The 18,328-nt window shown below is 34.6% G+C and overlaps 1 protein-coding gene and 1 pseudogene across 1 annotated transcript; both read right to left on the bottom strand.

The window, feature by feature from the left end:
• Positions 1-5,109: 5,109 nt before the first annotated feature.
• On the bottom strand, positions 5,110-6,391 carry LOC143584441 (F-box/kelch-repeat protein At3g06240-like). Its single transcript, XM_077066498.1, has one exon. It carries the CDS (start codon positions 6,339-6,341, stop codon positions 5,274-5,276), a length of 1,068 nt encoding a protein of 355 aa, XP_076922613.1. The 5' UTR covers positions 6,342-6,391; the 3' UTR covers positions 5,110-5,273.
• A 9,603-nt stretch (positions 6,392-15,994) lies between these two features.
• On the bottom strand, positions 15,995-17,228 carry LOC143584440 (glucuronoxylan 4-O-methyltransferase 1 pseudogene; annotated as a pseudogene).
• Between the last annotated feature and the right edge of the window lie 1,100 nt (positions 17,229-18,328).

Raw genomic sequence — 18,328 nt, 5'->3', positions numbered from 1 at the left:
ATTCAATTGAAATCTTTCGCATTCAATTGAAGTGTCTATTATCATTCAATCATCAGTGTTACAAAAGCTGAATTAATCCTTAACGGATGTCGCCGTCAATTTAACCGAACACTTGAACGAAGCAAAGTAAAGAGCCGCCCGGAGAGTTGGAATGTATTTAATATATCGGTGTCTCACCGGGAAAGTGTTAATTACCATTTTTGGACATCATATATATATATAGGTAAGTATTATAAGTATATTTTAATAATTGTAAACCTTATTAGTTTTATTTTAAAACCTGACACTTTAATCCACGTTTCTCGTCGTTGAAGTTTTATAAATTTGTTTATTTTAATTTTATACATAAAAACATATTATATATATATATATCATTCTTTAAAAATTGTAACAACTGTATTTTAAACGTATTAATTATATTTATGCAATTAGATTTTCGCAAGATATATATTGTATGATAAATGTATATATTTTAACGTTTGTTTTAAATTATTTAATATATTACGAGTTTTATATAGTTTTATATATATATATATACATCTATAATTGCATTATTTAATTAAATATTATTTAAATAATCATATAATTATTTCAACTCATATTTATTTATTTAAGCTAATAATAATGATTTCACCATAACAGTAACCGTAGAGTTCTATCGATCAATCAATAACCATTCTAATCACAACATAACTCAAATCACGTTGAAATCTTATTTCATTACATCATGCCATATTTTTTATAATTAATTCATATTGCTATTATTTAATTAGGAATCCTTGACGGTATATCCCGAAAGATTTATCTTTCACACATCATCCTCATTTGTATTTTGTTCATCTAATCAGGTGAGTATCCCACTCCCCCTTTTAACTCATTTTTACTGTTTTGGAGACATATGCGCTTCTAATTATTTTATTATTATCTAATGCTCAATTGCAACTGTTAATCATGTGTGTATACCAATTTATGCCTAACGTGTTATTTGCTTACTTGTTTATGTAGTAGTCATCGCCCAATTCATCTGACATCGTGCGTATCTACAAGTTATTTACTTGCTTATGTAGTTGCCATCGCCCAGTTAATCTGGCATCGTGCGTATCTACAACTTATTTACTTGCTTATATAGTAGCGATCGCTCAGTTAATCTGGCATCGTGCGTATCTACAACTTATATACTTTCTTGTGTTTGTTAAATTTTATATCTCACTTGATACATTTTGCACTTTTTTTTTATTTTTTATATATTCATAAAATTTGGTGTTTTACTCACTCAACCTAATGTTGACAAAATTATTGTATTTTTAACGCATATGCAGATTTTTCTTTGATCTAGTTGCAAGATTTGGTGAAGAACTTAGAATTTGCTATATTATAGAAGATATTATCAAGACTTAGTTAAATTTGAATTATTTTGTTTATATGATTTATGTACTTGTATTTGATTTATTTGAATAAAGAATTAAATTTAATAGATATTGTCACTTTCTAAATTAGTGCATGATAGTACCTTAAGAGTTGTGAGCAATCAGCTCACGCCCCGGCATTTCCGCCGTAGGTTGGAGTGTGACAACCGGCGCATCCTAGTAGTGCCTTTTCTTTTTTGGTTATCATGGTGTTTACCGCTTTTGAAATTATTGATTATGGTTATTGATTAGACCATGAGATTTATGCGTATATACAACTTTTAATGAGGGGGAAGTTTGAATGACCTTTAATGAAGTGTAGGAGGCTGTTCATGTTTGGTTTTGGGGCATCAATTGAATCTAGAAGGCATTAACTAACAGATTCGAGTACTAATACTATGTTGCAAATTGTCGCCACTATAAACATTAAAAAAGATGAGCACATACTGTCTTTCTTTATGGGCCAACTTGGTTTGTAATTAAAATAATATATTCATAATAATTTAAAACTAAAAAATTAAAGTAACCCACGTAATACGCATGCTAAAAGCTAGTATGATATATATGTATACATCAACAACACGCACAAAACATAGTTAACTAGCTATGTAAGTTAATAATAGACTCCAAAAAGAGGCTTTGTAAAGCTTAGAGCATAGTCCAACAAACAGATTAAAACCATAAGTCATTAGCATCACTCGTATTCCAACTATCATTTTGACTCATAAAAAAAGTGAAACAAATTATATAGCAAGTTATTTTATAGGTCTTGTGATAGCAGGATGGGGGCATGCTTAATCAAGAAAGATCCCCTACTCTACAAGTATTTCTTGACGTGTAAAGTATAGTATCCATATAATTTTAAGTGTGACACAAAAGTACTAAAAATAATAGCAGTGAACTACTGATAACACAAAATGGAACGAAAATCAAACACATACATGAACATTTAACTCTCTCCATAAGTTTCAATTTATACTAACAATCTAAAGTGAAACACAACATTATAAAGGATCCATATTCAAGATACATAAGCAAAACTATGTTACGAACCTCGTTCGTTAATCAAATGGTTCAAAGAAAACAGACGGAAGCCATAATAGAATTCATAGATTTTGGGAAGAGACTTTGATTTATCAAATCATAATATTTTCATTCATAATCCAAAAGTTAAACATGCATGACTTTTTAAAGCCTTAAGGAAATAACTGCCATCACCATTTACTAACACTACTAACACCACTATCTAATAATAATAATAATAATAATAATAATAATAATAATAGTAACTGATTGATCCATGTTCCCAACTACTGTGGATGTGCATGGATGTAAATCAAGGCACGTAACAATCCCGCCCGGTTAAAACATCCTTATCCTCAAGGATAAAATCGGAACAGGTCTTCTCGACACGCCATGGCGGGCGCCACTCGAGCCTTCCAACGGTGTTCGGAGCAGTTACAACGGAGCGCCACGGTGGGTGCCACTCTGGTATCATGGCATGGTTCTTCTTGATCAGTGTCCTTGAATGTGAAGCCATCCTCCAAAGGTTTGTGGTCTTCATCGTTCAAACAGTCAGAATCAGAATGGTAGCAACAATAGACTTTGTTTCCAGATCCGGAGATGGTGGAGGTCCGAGAACATCCACTAAAGTTGTTGAAATTGTTCTTGCATTTGGTGCTGATTCAGGTCGTTTGGTGGCTGAGTTTGGAGGAAAAAGTGTGTTGTTTGTAGGTAGGTGTGTTAATGGCGATGCAGCGGTGGTTGCAAACAACACGGATGGAGGTGGTTTGTTAATAGGGGTTGATTTCGGTGGTAGTTCGACAACAGTTTGCGTTGGTGTGGCGAAAGTGGATGATAAGGCAGGTGGCGGAGTTGCAAATTTTTGGGCTGAAACTGGTGGTGGCGGTGTTGGGGTGTAGTGGGCTTCGAACGAGATTCGAATCGATCGGAGCGCGGTGAACACATTTGAAATTGGCACTCGAGTCTCACAAATGATTCATTCACCCATTCACAGAACTCAGTTTCGGATAGAGTTTGAGCAGCCATAAGTCCGGGGAGATCACGGCAGCTCTGATACCACTATTACGAACCTCGTTCGTTAATCTAAAGGTTCAAAGAAAATAGACGGAAACCAGAATAGAATTAATAGATTTTGAGAAGAGACTTTGATTTATCAAATCATAATATTTTCATTCATAATCCAAAAGTTAAACATGCATGACTTTTTAAAGCCTTAAGAAAATAACTACCATCACCACGTACTAACACCACCAAGACCACTATCTAATAATAATAGTAACTGATTGATCCATGTTCCCAACTACTGTGGATGTGCATGGATGTAAATCAAGGCACATAACAAACTATTGCTACTAAGGATCTAAAATATTCCAAAGCACCTTACTAAGAACAAAACCGAAATAATTTGACAATCTCTCATGTTCAACATATGCAACTGGACTCGGTCACTCAGACAAATTGTAAGATGCATACTTATAGAAACATGCTTGAAAATCAAAATCAAACCTTATTTTCATCCATGAACCTTCTTCACTTGAATATGTTGGTTTCTAATTGGTTCTGCCAAATTTCGACAAGACACTTCATTAAATTACTAGGCTAGTCAATAATAAACACCCAAAAGATGCTTGCAATTCAATGATACTAGCTCAAAGCATAATCCGACAAACTGATAAAACCATAAGTCATTAGAGCATGTACAATGCATAAAGAAACTGGATGAGTCTAGTTAGCATTCAAATTCTTCTCTTTCTCTTCTCTCTTCCTCTTCTCACTCCTAATCATCTCTCACAATCTTTATTCACATATGCTTCGAAAAAAACTGAATGTCAGACCTCATCTCTTCTTTAATTCTCTCTCCTCTCTTATCCACATAAGCTCCACCTAGATCTCAATAAAATGTGAACACTTGCATTGGAGATGCTCTTAGTTTCACTCGTAATCCAACTACCATTTTTACTAAGAATAAATAAATTAATTAATAGAAACAAAAAAAAATGTAGGCAACAAAATTCTACTCATACAAGTTATTTGATGATGGCTCAACTTTCCTCAAATTTGGAAGATACACGGGCTGCTCGAGCGTAGATCCTATGCTCCAAAAAATATTTTCTTAACACATAGTATCCATGTAATGAAATGTGTGACTAGGAATCAAATCAATGATAAAAGGTACTAAAATTAATCGAAATAAACTATGGATAACACAAAATGACGAAAATTGATTAAAATCCTTTATGGTATATAAAGATAGATAAAAGAATCATCATCATCGCACTCAGTATATTCCATCAATAGCAAAACTATGTAGGGTCTGAGGAGGGTAAGATGCAGACAACCGCACGAACAAAGAGGTTGCTTCCGGTGAGACCATCGGCTTGATAATAGTTTTGCATCAAGCCTTGGACACCGACCTATTGGTTCATGTACCTTGTCTTTCAGTTATCAACGCCATCACACAATGCATGATTAATCTTTCGCTACTTTTAACATTGTTTTTACAAAATTAGTAAAATAAATTCAAAACTGGGTGGAATATGCTTCAGAAGTCAACACATACAGGAACAATTAACATTGTACAAGATGTGATCAATATAGTGAAACACATCATTATAAAGGATCCATATTCAAGAAACATAACTAAAATTATTGCTTCTAACAATCTAAAATATAACAAGGCAACTTATTGAGAACAAAACTTAAAAAATGTTGACATTCATCTTATGCTCAACGTATGCAACTGAACTCAATCACTCAGACAAATTGTAAGATGCACATTAATGCTTGAAATTATAAATTAAACCTTACTTCCACCCATGAACCTTCACTTGAATATGTTGGTTTCTAATTGGTTTCACCGAATTTCGGCGAGACAAGGCTTTCGACATAACCACCTTTAACCGTCAAGCCTGTAACATTCCTAGAAATATTAATAGTTCTACAAAATGATCCTTCTTCAACATCATATATCCATATTAAACCGCTGCTAACCAACAAAAGTTTCCTATCTTCACAAAAAATCTTTCGTTCAATCATTGGAATTTCATGTAAACCATGGATTAAGATCTCTGACCAAGATTCCCTAACCCCATACTCATTCATCAACCACACCCTATCTTCCATAAATAAACCAAGTTCTTCACCATAAACAACAAGTTTACAACTACTCTTAGACATGATATCAACATGACCATCCAAATTGGGCAATGGCACTTCACTAAATGTCTCATCAGCTAAATTAAAAGCAACAATTACTGGTACACGATTCGAAACTTTGTTAGCAATCCAATGAAGAAACCCATCGACAAAAACACCATGCAAACTCCTACCATGAGAATGATCATAAGGAGAATCAATCCCACACTTCCAAGTATTATTTCTAAGGCTATAAATATGCACAAACATATTATCAGGCGGATGCATATAGTTATAATGAAAGTACGAGATTGTAACAACCTTGTAATAATCATTCAACACATCATAGCCAAATCCATACATAGTATCTATTTCCAACAACTTATTTACCATCTCATAACCGGATTCTGGTAACTCCACGAATTTCGTGGTTGTGGGGTTGAAGACAACGAGCGAATGAGCATTCACAAAGTCCTCAACAAAACTCAAAACAAGACCATTGCAAGAACCAAGGAAAACGAATATATCGGGGCGAGGCAATTCAGAGCTAAGTTTCTTTGGGTTTTCTTCAAGTTGATTGCATGGGAGTGAATAGAGTGAGCTACAAAAGGAAGCACAGATGAGGGGATTGCGGTTGACGGTATTTTGATGGTATTTGATGAATTGTGGTTCTGAAAGCTGAGCTTGCCAACTCTTGGAAACGCACCTGAAGCGACCAAGAGATTTCGCCAGTAGACGATACAGGATGTTGGTGATGATCTCTGGTGGAATGTCCATGCCCGGGGTCTAGAGTTTGATCGGAGAGAATTTATGGTCGATAATGTCAAAGGGGTTTAGTGTTGATGCAACCGTTTATACACACACGTCCAAAATATTTCCTTAATTTATTAAATTTCAAAGAATTGAAGGACTTCCGGAGGTATCGAATGGTACATTGATTATTCTAAAAAATAAATTGCTACGAGTGTGTCTTTTACTAGGCTATCCCTAATGGTTCACGGAGGCTCACGGAACAGGCTGACATGGCTCCCCCCTTCACGCAAACACCGCGCCATTCGTGTTCACGTGACGTCAATGTTTTCAGACCCGGCCCGGACGCTATACCAGGTCAAAGGTCGGACCGACCAGGGAGGGCGGACTGGTGTTTGACCCGGATGACGTCATAAATAATTTAAATATATATTTGCATATATATATATACACATATAAAACTAGTTTTTATCCCCTGTACTACGGGGTTGTTTTATATTATATGTTTCTAATATTTATATATTTTTTAAATTTTAATTTTATTATTATATGAAAGTTAATAATATACTTGTAGTTTGATGATAAAAGGTTTTACAAATAAATGAGATGTTATAACCCGATTTAAAAGATATGTGGGTTTGGTGAGATCCAATACCTGTTTATTTTGTACCATAAAATTGTTTTTTAATTATAATAATATCTTTTTAAAAAAAATCAGATATTAATTTTTAGTTTATCTTATCCCCCGTATTACGGAGGTTGTTTTACATTATTCGTTTTTAATATTTATATACTTTTTGGAATTTAATGTTATTTATTGTAGGGAAGTTAATAATATAATTATAGTTTGATGATAAAAGGGTTTCACAAAACACTAAGATGTTATAACCCGGTTAAAAGTTATCTGGGTTTGGTGAGACCCAAAATCCGCTTATTCTATAAAATTGTTTCTTAATTATAAATAATATATATTTTTTTAAAAAAAATAATATAATAAGTTTTAGTATATCCCTATTTTATAGGATTTTCACATCAATAATTTGGTGAGATTAATTTTTAATTTAATGTGATGTTATAACCCGTTTAAAAACTATCTGAGTTTGGTAAGACCCATACCCGTGAATTCGGTTCAAATGAATTAGAAGCCTCCATTTACAAATAATGCAATCTGGTGACTTGAGAGAATGTAAGGAGCAACCAAAGAGCTTTTAAATGTTTCGTTTATATATATTATAGATTCATATACATATAAAAAATAATAATAATAACTAAAAATAATAATAATAACAAACTTTAATATTTATCTATGTTTTATACATTGTTTTTTAAATATATATGATTTATGTTTGATCAATACAGACATTAATGAAACTTGATTGGTTGACTCATGGGTAATTCTTTAAGCTTCTATCTTCGAAATAATCTAAGTTCGAATCCACATTTCATTTTGGATTTAGGAAAATGGGTTTTACCGATTCACCCGTCGGGCCGACCGCCCACCCGCAAATCTGGTCGGGTTTTTCAAAACTACCCAAATACACTGACCCGACCCGGTATAGGGATCGGGTCCCGGTCGGACCGGCCGGGTCGGGTTTCAAAACACCACGTGACATGTGATGGGACTAGCGTGATGGTGGCCACGATGCTCACACAACTTATTTTCCATTTCCTCTTTTTGTTAGCTGGAATGGTTGAGACTGTGGAGAAAAAATGGGTGGTAACTCGACGTGAGCTCGGTCGGTTTCGTTTAATTTTGTTATGATATCAGAGCTAAACCACAGAAAAATATGTAAGGCCCCAGTCCCGGTGTCATACTTGGACGTTGAATTTACTTATAAACACAGTTCTAAATATCATAGTTAATTAAAACTTTCGCGGAATAAATAAAACTTCAATCATTCGTGACAAACATTCAAACTTGTCTTTAAAAACATTTTATTTAACATCATGACAAATCTTTCTGCAGATGCCAGCTTTTTCAGATTCTACCATGCATGTGTCCCCCTCAAGCTAACTGATTCAGTTTATTAACCCGTGTGCATACTAAAAGTCAGCTACGCTGAGTGAGTTCTAGTTAAAGCAGGTAACATACAATACAATCACATACATTCTCATACGTATCCGTAGATGCATAGTACTTACTTAACCTGCTTATCTTACCTTCATACATACATAAGTATATACTCTTTTTAAATCTTTTATTCTTTCTTTCTTTCATACTTTCATATTTTATCTTGCTTTACATACATACTTATACATTTTAAATAGCCTTTCATCCTATAACTTCACAAATATTATTAGGGTTTGCCACCCTCCTTCACAGATATTATTAGGGTCTGCCACCTCCTTCACAAATATTGTTAGGGTCTGCTATCCTCCTTCACAGATATTTTTTGGGTCTGCCACCCTCCTTCACAGATATTATTAGGGTCTGCCACCCTACTTTACATATATTATTAGGGTCTGCCACCCTCGCACCATACAATCATACATACTTTTCTACATATATATATTTATATACTTTCATACATACTCTTAATCTTTTCTATAGCATTCAAATAACATTCATAAATCAATTATAAAACAATCACATATCATACACTTACCACTTAAGGTATGTGAATTAACTAATCACATCGAGTATGCACACAACCCCTAAAACATAATGAGGAAGTGGGACTAGAAACTCAACTGAGCTTGGTTCCTTTCAGAGTTAATGGTAACTCCTTTCTTTAACTAGGCATGGCTAACTGTATAACAATTATACGTATCAATTTCTATCACTACCCATATCATATTTTTAGTTCAATTAAACCCTCAACGAACGGGGGTCCGAGGGCAGCGCCCCTGGCAGTGGGTTCTAGGGGCGGCAGCTCATAGCAGGGTCTAATGGGTAGAGCCCCTGGCTAGGGTCGAGCTGCCAGGTCAAAAATAAAATTTTATCAAAAACCTAATTTTCATAAAATACTGGAGCTATAATTTATTCATGGTTAAGCACCATTCGCTATCTCATTCGTTATGACGAATGGTTCCATTTGTTATAACGAATGATTTGATCTGAGACGAATGAATGAGTAACGAATGAATTAGGCCGTTCGTGATTTCTTTGAGACGAATGAATGCCTCATTCGTTACAGGAGCACACGAATGTATCTATAACGAATGGTTGATTCGTTGTCTCCTCATGACGAATGAATGAATAAAGAATGAATAAGGTCATTCGTGACTTCTATAGGACAAATGGAAGGCTCGTTCGTTACCAGAACATACGAATGTATCTTATTCACTATGACTACTTCACGAATGATCAGCCATTCGTTTGACATAGCGAATGAGCATCAGACTTATCCAATCTTTAAAACAGATGTCAAAGTCAAAATCGTTAAGAACAACGATGGTCAACATACACCAGATCCCTAATTATTCTTCAAATCACGATGAAATAACATGAATTTGGTATCAATAGGCTCGGAATCACAGCGCCTACTAAACCCAATCAGCCAAATATCTAAACATTAAGGTTTAATGGTGTATTTGATCCATGTTTTATAACCGGCTAATCGTTTGATGAAATAACCTATCAGATGTTAACGTATTTCAACGAGAATCATCACGTTTGATTAGTCTTTTTCATTTGTACAGATCTAGGAATCCTAAACGAGCCGAACAAGTATTTCGTTATAAAACGTACCTTTAAACGAATCGGTTTACGAACACGATCTAGTCTTGATGTAAGTCTTGTTCGTCACGACGTTCCAGCACCCCACAAGCTCGGGTCTTTTGCTTCGGATCTTGGTTCGGGATATGGGAGGGTGTTTGTGTGTGTTTTTGAGAGTGTATGGAGGTTTAGAGATAAGAATGAGGGTTTTAGGTGGTTTAAAGGGTTTATATACCCTTAAGCCCATGGACCTAAAGCCCATCATCATCCCTTATTTTATCTTTTAAATGTCCAAACTCACACTCTAATAGTTTATTTATCTAAACTGCTTAACAACACATTATTAACTAAACAAAATCTAATTTATTTATTCTTTTTTAAAGCAGGATGTTATAAAAAATATAAAAATCATGGTGGACCAACGGGGTGGAGTCGGTTGGTAAACTCAGCATGGGTAAATATCGGTGCATTGAGGTTGTGAGTATTTGCAAATTCGGTCGGTTCCATTATGTTTGTTAGAGTATCGAATTAAAGAAAAACCAAATTTGCAACAATCAATATGGTGCCGCCAAGTGGCCCAATCGCCACTTAGCTCCACCAAACTTGTTATTTGTTATATATAACAATATCCACTTACCATTTTTATTTTATTTTTTGTGTTTTTAATTTATTAAATATGATTTATATTTAAAAATAAGAAATATAAATTAAATAGTGTTGAAGAATGGTGGAGAATGACCCATAAGGTTAAGGGGTATGCATCCCTCAACACTATTTCTCTCATTCGCCACGCCAGCTTCCCTCTACCACTCAAAATCACCCTTAAACCCTAGGGTATACACCTTTCCCCATTCTCCATTTTTTTTCATTTTTATTTAATACAAGTTTTATATTTAAAATAGTGTGAAGTTATTCTACAATAGGAGAAAAAAGTGAGAAGGATGAGAATGATTTATAGCCACACAAAAAAAACTTCGTAAAAATAAAAATAATAATATAAACAATCATAACACAAAATTTAATAAAAAATGAAAAAAAGTATAAAGACAAATATGTTTCCACCATCTACCTCAATTAAAAAAACACAATGTTGAGAGAAAAAAATATTGTGTCTTTTTGTTTATCATTGTGTTTTGTGTTTATTTTGTCATAAGTTGTGTCTTATTTCCTTAACATTGTATCTTTTTTTTTTATATTGTGTCATAATATTCAACAGTGTATTATATTTTGTTTGGCATTGTGTTATTTTTTAGTTATAATTGTGTCTTTTATTCATTTTCGTCATTATGTCTTTTTTTTAACGAAAATGACAGAGGAAACATTTGACTTTAAAAAAAATCGTTTATATGTATATTTTGAGTTATGATTTGGCCACAAATCATTCTCACTTTTCTTATTTTTGTCTTTGGCTTCCTTTGAGTTAAAGATTTTCCAAAATAACCATAAACCTTCGATCTTCGTTATCGAACTAGGACTCAACGATCTTTGTTCTAGAATCAAAACCACTGAAGATTAAATGAAATTGGGGTTCTTGTGAATGACAGGGTGTTTCAGTCGATGAAGAAGTAGAATACCGTGATGGTGGTGATGACGGCATAAAAGATTTGGAGGTTTAGGGATTTAAGCTTTTAAGGGATTTAGATTTTTTAAAATATTATAAATAATGAAACTAAAAAGACTGTTTAAAAAATTTAACGGAGTTAACGATTTGAACGTAATTGACATGCAGTTGGAAACCTCAATGGTTCAGTTGCATAAAAAAGAATTTATGGAATAAAGTTGCATATTTGATAAAACCTTAGAGACAATTTTAACACTTTCCGTTGTGATATAAAGTAAATAATTTTGACACTTTACTCTATAACATAATATAATATAAATTTAAAAGTCTAAATAAAAAAAATAAATATAAATGAAGTAGTGTAACCGAAATGTCATTTGACCTTCATTTCATTCATCACTATACACAACACAACCACCTTACCTTACAGACACAAGAATCTCTCGCTTGCTTTCTCTCATATCAATAACAATAACAACCGCCTCGTCTCATCTCTTATCACCTGGTAATAATAATAAGAATAATAACTTCTTCCCCTGCTATATGTATATAATCACACCAATTCAAAACCTCATCATTTCATCTCACAAATTCAAATTTTTCTCCAACTCACTTGCAAAATCAACTCATTAAACGACTGTTTTCGATACTAATCGATTTGAATTTCATAAATTTATCTACTGATAATATTTGCAAATGTAGGGAATAGACACTCGTAATATCTGTGAATGTAGAGACCAGACCCTAACAATATCTGTGTGGTTATAGGGCGAAAGACTCTTTAAAACGTATAAGTATGTATGTAAAGTAATATAAAATATAAAAGAATGAAAATATGAAAGAATGAAAGTATGAAAGAATGAAAGTTTGGAAGTATGTATGTATGTATGTATGTATGCATGCATGTATGTATGTATGTTTAATATAAAGGTAAATATGTTAAGTATGTAATATGTATCTCCGGATACGTATATGTAAGTATGAGAATGTAATGTATGTTGCCTGATTAACTAGAACTCACTCAGCGTAGCTGGCTTTTAGTATGCACGTAGGCAAATAGGATGAATGAGCTAACTTGAGGGGGACACATGGCATGGACTGAGCTGACTGACATCTAGTGAAGAAAAATTATGATGTTTTATGTTAAGATAATTTGAAAGTTTAAATACAAGATTTTAATATTTTGTAATGAAGGTTTGATGATTTTATATTCCGCGAAAAGTTCAATTCACCCAAATATTTAAAACTGTGTTTATGAGTAAATCCAATGCTAAAGTAGGGCACCGGGACCGAGGCCATATAGTCCCAAACCCATGAAAAATTTTAAAAGTAATCCTAGACGTGTTCCACACCCTAATGGGACGGGTATGACCCATCTCAATTATGTTAGGTTTTGAGTATTCCCATCGGGTCTGGGTCTCACTACAATCCCTAGCATGCGCCACTCTCCATTATATTTGGGTACCAAAGGAGTCGGAATTGGCACAGGGGCTAGTGATTCACGAATCAATCATGTGGCTAATAATTCTTCAACTTGTTTGCGAATTCCATTCGACTTAGTGGGGTTTGTTCTATAGCGAGTGAACAAACCTTATTAACAACGGTGAAACGGGTATGGAATATAGAATCTCATTGGAAGACATCTCTTGAGGCAGCATTATTGTTAAGGCCTCTTCTTATCAGCAGGAATTCGCCTTCATGAAGAGGTAGTTCTAATACATCGAGTGTACTTCCTATAGTCTCGTTGGGATAGGATTATTGGTGGTCTCCAATTCTACTAGGGTTACGACTCGAGTATTAGGACATTCTGACGCAGAGTGACCCAAACCTGGGCATCAGAAACAACAATGATGGTCTTGGGAGGGTACTTATGTGGATTAAGGTTTGGTTAAAGTTTTAGGAGTGGTTAAGGATGTGGTTTTGGGACTAGGGTTAAGACATTGGGTAGGGTTAAGTTTAGAAGTGGTGGATCGGGAGGGTTCAAACTTGTTTATGCTGAAGTTGCTGAAGTTTGACCACATTTGTGATCCTGTACCTGAGACCACCTAGATATCGGACCCACACTTCTTCAAGAGGTACTCAAACTCTTGTGAGTACTCCTCGTATGGCCTAGTTCCCTGCTTCAAATGATGGAGTCTAGCACAGTTTTCTTGAAGATAATTTGTTTGCATAAACTTTTCTTTGAGTAATTTCTTCATTTTATTCCAATTCCTCACCATATCCTTTCCTTGTCTTTCAAGATCGAAGAAAACATTTTCCCACCAAGTGGAAGCGTACTTACGTAGATTGAGAACAACGACCTTCACCCTCTCCGGTCTTCTGGTACCAGTTTATAATTGAAAACCCGTTCCACCGTTCGAAGCCACTCGATAAACATGTCGGCGTCGTGTTTCTCGTCATTCTCAGTAATATAGACCTTGATGTCGTTGTGGTGGTACCGCTCGTGTGATCTTCGTCCATACGGATTATAATCTCCAACATTAGAACTATATTCGCAGTCTTCGTAATCCTCATCATTACGGTGATAGTGGGGTGGGGTACGTTGGTTTCTGCCTTGCCTTGTCATGGCAAGGGTCAAGTCACAAAGTTGTTCTTGGAGTTATTGAACAGTTTGTTCAAGGGTTCTACTATGATCAGCCATGGTTTTTACAAGGGTTTGCGAAAGCGAACCGGATGGATCGAATTTAGGCTTTGATGCCAGATGTTATGATTCACACTGGATTAGTTAGGACTTTAAACGGATTCAATCGGGTTACAGTTACACCGCCCTTTTAAACACCAGGCAACATAAGTCGGACTCCGGTTACAGTTACACCACTAGAAAAACGACTTATGGATCCTTTGTTCCCCTCTCGAAAGCTAATCAAGATAGTCAAGACACGAAAGTTTCACAATTAATTGTGAATGAGTAAATGTTGTTCAAATTCTATGCCCCTTTTTCTCCTTTTCTGCAAACGAGTATCTTTGGATATCTGAGAGTCGTGTAAACATTATCAGAACAAATTATTTGTGGTTCCCAAATATTTTGACCAGATAAACTCAGATTGATTTGAGCAAGACTTGAGTATGATATTTACGAGAGTACGCTCCTGTTGGTTTCATTAAATTTCGAAATTAATTAACTTATTTGTCTAGCCAACCAGGGGTGCTGCACGCCCGGACCCCCGCCAAGGGGGTGTTGCCCCCTTGGAACCTCCATGACTTAGGGCTTCGCCCCTAAGTACCATTTGGATTATAAATTATAATTAGATCAAATAAGTGTGCATCCTACACCCGACTTATTTAGTTTCATATTACAATTAACTTGATCAACAAGTTAATTTCTAATTACACTAAAATCACTATCATAATGTTTAAAATATACAAGAGAATTAGATGAAAATTCACTGTCCATATCCCCACTACTAGATATGGCATAAAACTAGGAACCGAAAGTTGAAAAAGTAACATGCATGAAATTCAAATATCCAAAATGATAAACAAAGAAAATGAAATTGCACGTAGTGAACTGGTTCTCTTATTTTCTTTATGCATTTGTTGGGACCATGTGCAGCCTGAATCTAATTCACCAACAACCTATTTGTGGAATCTGGTTTAGGCCCGGTTTCTGTTGGGTCAGAGGCTCGAAGATTCCCGGGTCTGCATCAATGTCCCTTAATATAGCTTGAATGAGAATAGTCACTAGTCAGTCACTAGTCAGCTGATGCAATCATGATTCAAGGTCGATTAAGAACTTATTAGTAAACCTTGTGGGTGACCTGTAACTTCAGTAGTAAATTGTTAAATACATACTAGTAGGAGCTTAGTATTAACTTGTTGCCATTGATCCATAGCTTAGTGTACAAGGTGTAAAGACCACATTATTTTCGTCACCCACACACGTAGTGTGCGACTTTTTGTGTAAGGAAACAACATTTGTAGAAAGCTCTCATTTATGCCTCACCACAAGGTGCATCTGACTTCGATCATATGCCAGACAAATTCAATCCAGTTTCTTCCAATGTTTCACAACTTTGGTAGTTTCAATCACACAAATTTAAGTATCATATCTCATTCGTCTTTTCTCTGTTTTGGACATGGTTTGTTTTGTTACGGAACTCACATGTTTTAGAACGGAATAGTTAATTATATAACACATATATTATCATATTATCTTTGTGCAAAGTTAATGAAAATCACATTTTTAATACTTTTCAAACCATTTATAATACGAAGGAGAAAAACAATGGATAGAGGATTATTGGACCAATGTTCCCCTTCTCATTTTTTCTTTATCCTTACAATCAAACAAACAGTTTTTGGTTGTCACTGTAAATTTTGGGACTTGATTACCCCAAAAGTGATTTTGTATATTGTAATGTAGTTAATACGTGTTTAATTTGCGGGAGAAAATATGGGTTTCACAAATATCTAATCCACTAATCATATATCCCGTTTATTTTGCATGCTCAAAACAAAATAAAATTCAAGATTCTCATAACAAGAACCAAAAGTAAAAATATGAAGAATCAATATCTTAGTATCAAATTGTTGTTGAAATTGAACCTTAAGGACAAAAGGGCTTGTTAGGGTCATCTTTGTGACTAGGAATCCTGAAGTGCCTTAACCTCCCCTCTTGCTTCACCATATAACCTTCACACAAAAATGCATTAGAAAACTTATCTTCAACTAACCTATTCACATCATGCACAAACACATCAGTCTCCCCCTCTTCACGGTTCCTTGCCATCATCCCAGCTGTATATATCGCGCTCATTCTCCCTGGTGCCTCATCATAGTACCCTGTGGGTGCATCCACCATAATCAAATCCCACGTTGTTTCATAAACATCACTAGGCAAACCCTTAAGTGCCAATTGACACGCTGAGTGCTTAGGTTCACCAACCGTGGTGCATTCTGAACCTTTCCCGGCTTCCATAAGGCTATCGGCTTGGTTCACCTTGCTATCATAGGTCACATGGTATGATTCTAACATTGGAAACCTTTTCTTGATTTGCTCGATCCACGCCTCGTCTTCTTCTAAGAACACTGTGCGCCCATTGAAGTTTAGCGAGCTCCACATTAGGCTATCGTGGCCTAGCCCGAAAACAAGAAAGTTGCAAGGTGACTTCTTGTCTAGAACCTTTTTAGTTATAGATATTTCTTTGATAGTTTGTTGTGGGGTGATGGTAGAGGTTGTGTAGTGGACTAATGCTTGTGCTAAAGAAGGTGGGATTTTAGTGCATGTTGGTGAGCATTTTGCCACCTTTTGAATGTTTCTAAACGAATCTGAAACAGCTTTTGGGATGATCGTTTGGGGAATCGCGTATGAAACTTTCTCGTTGGAAGATGAAAATGTTGATCTAAATACAAAGAAAAGAAAAAATGTAACAATGATGCCAGTGACAATATGCTTGGTGTGCACAGGATGTTGTGGTTTTGACCTCATTTTCAAATATGACAAAAACTTCACAGAAGATATGAAGTTGAATGCAAGTGCGTGTATATGTATACGCATATCTATATATAAATCTTGAAGTTGGGTAGAATGATGCTTAGAGTTCAAGTGACAATATAACAAATTCTCTGATGTTTGACATGGAACCTAGAAAGTTTATGAATAAAGCAAAAGGGTTGTTGCATTGACTTGTAAAGTTAATAAAGACATCTTGATCATTGTCAGTTTGGTGAATTAGTTGATAGCAATTATGTTGGCACTCCTCTCTCTCTCCTTTTATGTTTGTATGCATGTGAGAAAGATAGCGCCGCTTCATCATTTATAATGAATCACATATATTGGTTTTTTTAATTTTTTTTTTGTTAATGTTAACCAGTAATGGCAAAGTAAAACACTAGTACAAAAATGATGAGCAAATATAACGTTTTTGAACTAAATAAAGCGGTTTAGTGACCGCTATAAAAGATATCGTTATATTTGATAATCACCAAACAGATGCACCGTGATATTTGAGCAAACAAAAAACGTTATATTTGAACAATTCAAAAGCGTTTTATTTGACAATGCAAAAGCGCCATATATGAACAATGCAAAAGCACTATATATGAACAAAACAAAACCGCCATATATGAACAATGCAAAAGCGCTATATATGAACAATGCAAAACCGCCTTATTAACACTCATTTACCACCGCCTTATTTGAACAAATTTTAAGTCATTCTCATTATATTAAATAATATTACAATATTACTGAACCATTCACATTAAAATTAATTCAAAACCATATAAACATAAATAAAATTAATATACTAGTGAGTCATTTTATAAATATATAAAACAACTACAGCAAGTCCAAAAGCATTAAAAACATATAAAAATATCCAAAGATTCACTACAACCTTACATAAACAATCAATTAAAAAGTTCCTTCAACCAGTTAAAAAGTTCATTCCACTTCATGCAATGAAGCCTCCTTTATCCACCACAAGCTACACATAAAAAAAATTGTCACCAACCAATACACACAAAATAATTTGTCTATTAGCTACCTAGAACAAAATCGAGGAAATATAAATGCATAAGTTAATACAAAGCCCTTTGGGCCTAACATTGTATGTGATCTATGTTATCACAAACCCGTTAGCAAGCATAGGCGTTGGGGTCAAAGGATAGATGTCGAGTCATAGTGGACAAACGGGTTAAAGTTAATTAGCCATCTATGTAATTAACTCTAAAAAATTGAAGAAAATGAAAAAAGATAATAATAATTATAAAAGAGAGAGCATACATTCATTAATCTTCCACGTCCTCACGGTCACCGAATAATAAAATAAACACCTTTAAAGTACGCTCAAC

The sequence above is a fragment of the Bidens hawaiensis genome, unplaced genomic scaffold (genome assembly GCF_021521415.1).
Source record: "Bidens hawaiensis isolate Kalapana, Puna unplaced genomic scaffold, B.hawaiensis_p1.1 tig00033129_1, whole genome shotgun sequence".
In the NCBI taxonomy this organism is placed as follows: domain Eukaryota; kingdom Viridiplantae; phylum Streptophyta; class Magnoliopsida; order Asterales; family Asteraceae; genus Bidens; species Bidens hawaiensis.
Note: the sequence above shows the minus strand (reverse complement) of the source record. Positions and strands in the feature narration are given on the sequence as shown.